This window comes from Oncorhynchus clarkii, chromosome 19 (assembly GCF_045791955.1).
Source record: "Oncorhynchus clarkii lewisi isolate Uvic-CL-2024 chromosome 19, UVic_Ocla_1.0, whole genome shotgun sequence".
In the NCBI taxonomy this organism is placed as follows: Eukaryota; Metazoa; Chordata; class Actinopteri; order Salmoniformes; family Salmonidae; genus Oncorhynchus; species Oncorhynchus clarkii.
The window spans coordinates 8,752,356-8,757,650 of NC_092165.1; the positions used below are offsets into that span (position 1 = coordinate 8,752,356).

Here is a 5,295-nt window from a genome sequence, read left to right on the forward strand (position 1 = left end):
CGGTCATTCAGTGACTTTGTGGTAAAAATGACTGGAGGTGAATAGAGCCATTCCACATTTTATTACACATAAAAAATATCCTGAGCTTTCTTATATCTCTCAGATACAGGAAACATGTTTCAAAACATACTTCCTTGTTATGACATTTTTTTACCATCTGTTTTGCCGTGAGTGAATGTGTTATTCAATGTGTTTCTATGGGCTATAGCACCCCCTACAGGAGTCCTAAAATTCTATATGAAATGGCTAAATGGTCTTTGGTATGGACATCTTAAAGGCCCAGCGCAGTCAAAAACGTGATACTCCTGTGTTTTATAGACTGAGTATACAAAACATTAAGAGGACCTTCCTAATATTGAGTTGCACCCTGCTTTTTGCCCTCAGCCATCCAGACTCAATTCATCAGGGCATAGACTCTATAAGGTGTGGAAAAGCGTTCCACAGGGATGCTGGCCCATGTTGACTCCAATGCTTCCCACAGTTGTCAAATTGGCTGGATGCCCATTTGGTGGTGGACCATTCTTGATGCACACGGGAAACTGTTGATTGTGAAAAACCCAGCAGCGCTGCAGTTCTTAACACAAACCGGTGCACCTGGCACCTACTACCATACCCCGTTCAAAGGCACTTAAATATTTTGTCTTGCCCATTCACGCTCTAAATGGCAGACATACACAATCTATATCTCAGTTGTCTCAAGGTTTAAACATCTGTTAATGTTATGGAAACAGCAGGTGTTCATAATGTTTTGTGCATTCAGTGGTAATGTAAGAGCTGTTTGAGAAGACTGTTTTGGTGGGATGGAGTTCTGGCCTTCCATGGTGACGTCACCATGCGTTAATGAGTGAATAGATCATATTCACTAATTAAGGCTATATTTCACAATAGGCCTACTCAGGCCACCTTTTGCAATATGCAATTATTCATGTAACAATCATAACAAATACTTCAGAAATATAATCAATAATATTCACAATGTCATTGCCCACACTTTGATTGTCTTTGGATTGTAGACACACAAGTCTTCCTCTTGGTTGATCTGCACCGTCCCAACACCTGCTGGTAGCCAGGCAGAGTCAGAACAAGTGGTAATTGTCTATGATCAGAACTCTTCCAAAATCCACCCTTAGTTTCAGAACCCCCCTGTTGGATTCAGGAACACCTAATGGGGTATTTAATGGCTTTTCGGACACCAGCAACAAGCATACCATCTCTGGATGGTGTGAAGCCATATCTCTGTAGTGTCACCGCAGACTGTTTTGTTGTTTCAACATGCATGGCGTAGACACGGCAACCTTCAGGGGTGACTTTACTCTTAACATGATTGTTTTTAGATCAGTAAAACAGACAGTATTTGCTGAAATTAGATATTGCATTTGTAGGTATGTTACATTATTTCATATTGTAGGCAAATTATTTTGTTGTTTGACTGAGGAAGGGGGAGTAAAATATTTTTACAATTCATCACCAAATGGAATCACTGCTCTACTGTGAAGTTGTCACGTACCACCCCATACCATCGCAGGTAATAACAAGAAAAATGGCTTGCAATGTATTTCAACAGTCTTTCATACTTTCAAGTTATTTCCATGACCTTTCACTATCTTTGGGTTGTAGACACAGTCCTCCTCTTCCATGCCAACCTCAGGTGGAACCCAGCCAGTGTCATAGCCATGCACAGTGTTCCAGGTCTTCTGCTTGGGGTGGTTCTTCTTCTCTATGATAATAACCTTCCCCACATCCACTCTGACTTGAAGTACTCTTTTCTCCCAGTAGGGGACACCAGGGGGGGTTTCAATGGCTTTTAGAATGTCCCAACTAACATAGGCACCAGTTCCAAGAACACTTTAGTCTGCACTTGGTGTGAAACCATTGTTCTTAATCAACTCTGTTGTGGTGCCGTGGAACATCACATATTCTGTCTGGTCTTCAGGAAGTGTGTTGCTGTCTAGGAAGTTGATGTAGTATGTGGAGTTAGCCATAAACTAGAAACCAAACTGCAACTGGATACACCTCTGCTGAGATGAACTGTATTATAAGCCAATACAATGCACAATAACACATTGTAATATTAAATAGTCCTTTAACTGAAACTGTTACACCAAATAGTGATGTTTAGAAAATAACAATATGCTGAATCACTATTGTTACAGTAATATTACAAGTGTTGTAACATTATCATGCTTACATATAAATGTACTTTGTAAACAGGGTTTGTTTAATATATCTAAGATAAGTGTCCAATAACAAGACTGTTTAATAAAGACTGTTGTTTATTATACTGTGTATGCTTAGGAAACAGTGCTTCTTACTGATCTCGCTACTATGCTTTCCACTAGTCAATAACAAGACTGTTCATTTGTCTAGAATTACAGGATATTTTTCTTACCTGCTATTACTTGACAAATGCAGGATTATTATACTGTATTCTTAGGAAACCTACAGTAGTGCTTCATACAGAGTGCTTTACTGATTTCATTTCCTGGTTACAACGCTTGTCTCTATAGAGATGGATAAGGCACACAGAGCAGGGATCTCCAACTGGTGGCCCAGTTAAATGGTTGGACATAAAAGACTGTAAAAACACCAGCAAATCAGCTCCAAGTGATTTTCATTTGTGAAATCTGTTCTAAGGTATTTCCATGTATAATAGAGGTTTGTAATTATGTTTTAGTCGAACATATTTGTTTGTGCTTCTTGCGGTCAATTTGCAGTCTACAAATGATTTGTAATTATGTTCCGGCCCCCCGACCATCCGTTCAAGAAAGAAATGGGACCTGCGGCTGAATCTAGTTGATGATCGCTGACCTAGAGCATAGTAGTCCCTCGGAATGTAGAACCATGATGCCTCTATGTAAGGGGAAAGCAACAACACCCACTCAGATAGTAGAGGTAGTCTAATGAATACCGAACTAAAAACATATATGGTATCCCAATCTGAGCATTTCAAAATGGCTGACACCTTCCGCAAACAGTGAGAACTCTGTTTATGGAAGTCTATGGAAGACACGCAACATTGACTAAATTAGTTCATATATTTCCGCAGCACAGATACTTCAATAGATTAACTGATTGGAATTCGGAGGGGGGGAAAAGACAACAAACAATGTGTGAAACTTGTTTATTTGAGATTTATTATAGGAACGAGGATCATTGTTACACATGCATTATTTACATCACGTAAATATGAATATTTAATATGATGAGGTTAAATGATTGATTGCATATAGATTGACATGTGAAATCATCTTGTTGGCCTGCAAAATATAGCTTCTTCTTCCTATGAACTGCATCATGTGGGTCCGTCTGATTCTAACCATCCTCTTCTGGTGACCATGAGGTGATGCTGGATGCTCCCACTGAATGCAGAACGCCATCAGTTCTACAGTGACGGGTTTAACCTGCAGGAAACAGAATAGAATACAAGCTGTCTCAATTAAAACCTGCATGTGTGTATAGTGGAACTCACACTAAGTGCCCTTCAAGCCTTCTACTGTAGGGGTACTTCCATTGTGATAAGGTACTGACTGTGGCTCAATATCACTCACATTTTCATGGTGGACACTTTCAGCATTGTCAGCACTGTGATTCTCTTTGGGTCGAAAACACAGTCCTCCTCTTGGTCGCTATTCACCATGCCAACACCAGGTGAAACCCAGGCAGTGTCATACCCATGCTTAGTGTGCCAGTTGTATTGCATGTCGTGATCCTGTTTGTTAATGATCTTAACCTTGCCAACATCCACCTTCACTTTCAGAACCATCTTGTCTGAGTCATCGGCCCCAATGGGGTATTTAATGACTTTTCGGATGTCTCGACTGAGGTAAACACCTGCACCAAGCATGCCATCTTTGGAAGGTTTGAATCCATTTCTCTGTATATCCACAGCAATCTGTTTTGATGTTCCATGATACATCACATAGACGTGGCTGTCCTCAGGGGAGACTCCACTCTGAAGATGACGGTATCTAGATCTGTAAGACAAGCAGACCGTTTTTGCTTCAATATGATATTATATTAGCTTCCAATCTTCACATAGTTTATTTAAAATAATGATTTGTTAAAGGAGACTTGATTTTTAGGTCATTGGGGAAATTTAGTTTTTTTAAATTCCTGGTCATCTGACCTCCCAAACTAGGCTCTAAAAACAAATCCGTTAGAAAGATCTAGAATTATATCTATTGCATCATTACAGGTAAAACCAATCAGAGGGTTTGCACTACAACAGTCTCTTTCATACTTACATGGTCTTTTTGTTTACTTTCATGACCTCCATGACTTTGATTCTCTTTGGGTCGTAGACACAGTTCTCCTGTCGGTTGCTTTCTACCATATCGACACCTGGTGGAACCCAGGCGGTGTCATATCCATGCTCGGTATGCCAGGTCTTCTGCATGGGGTGATCCTGCTGGTCTATGATCTTAACCTTCCCTACATCCACTCTGACTTTTAGTACTCTTCTCTTAGAGTTGGAAACACCAAGGGGGTATTCACAGGCTTTTTGAATGTCCCGTGTAACATAAACACCAGCACCAAGCATGCTGATATCTGCTCTTGATAGTATGAAGCCATTCTTCTTAATCAGCTCTGCAGCCTCTACTGAGGTGCCATGGAACATCACATATGTTCGTTGATCCTCAGGATGTTCACCAGTGTCGAGAAAGTTGTCTAAGTATGGAGAGTTTGGTTTCATTTTCCTCAGGCAAGCCCTAGTCAACATGATGATTCTAGCTGTGAGAACCTGTAGCAAAATATGCTTTTATGAATATACAAACTTCTGCAATCCTGTAGTAACGATTTAGATCTCCTACAAGGCCTTCAGAAAGTAGTCATACCTCTTGACTGATTCCACATGTTGTTGTTACAGCCTGAATTCAAAATTGATTCAATGTTTTTCTCTCTCACCCATCTACACACACAATACGCCATAATGACAAAGTGAAAACATGTTTTTAGACATTTTAGCAAGCTTATTGAAAATATTTAAAATATCTCATTTACACAAGTATTCGCACCCCCTTTGCCTTGACATTCCAAATAGATTTTTTATTTACTTAATTGATTTTGAATTCAGTCTGCAACACAACAAAATGTGGAATAAATCAAGAGGTATGAATACTTTCTGAAGGCCCTGTGGAAGTAACCTGAAGTGTAATAAAAGGAGACTCCGCCTGCACATTGTAATACTTGCCAATTAAATAAGAATTATAAAGGGCAACATGTCGACCACAAATAGACTTTATCCAGGCTACTAATTCAGAAATGTCACATGCTTTTGCCAACTACTGTGTTGCC

The 5,295-nt window shown here is 39.8% G+C and overlaps 1 protein-coding gene across 1 annotated transcript; it reads right to left on the bottom strand.

The window, feature by feature from the left end:
- Positions 1-1,568: 1,568 nt before the first annotated feature.
- Positions 1,569-4,693, bottom strand: LOC139375536 (uncharacterized). Its single transcript, XM_071117366.1, has 3 exons — positions 4,245-4,693; positions 3,549-3,974; positions 1,569-1,818 (listed from the first exon to the last, which is right to left on the bottom strand). Exons 1-3 carry the CDS (start codon positions 4,691-4,693, stop codon positions 1,569-1,571), a joined length of 1,125 nt encoding a protein of 374 aa, XP_070973467.1.
- Positions 4,694-5,295: the final 602 nt, after the last annotated feature.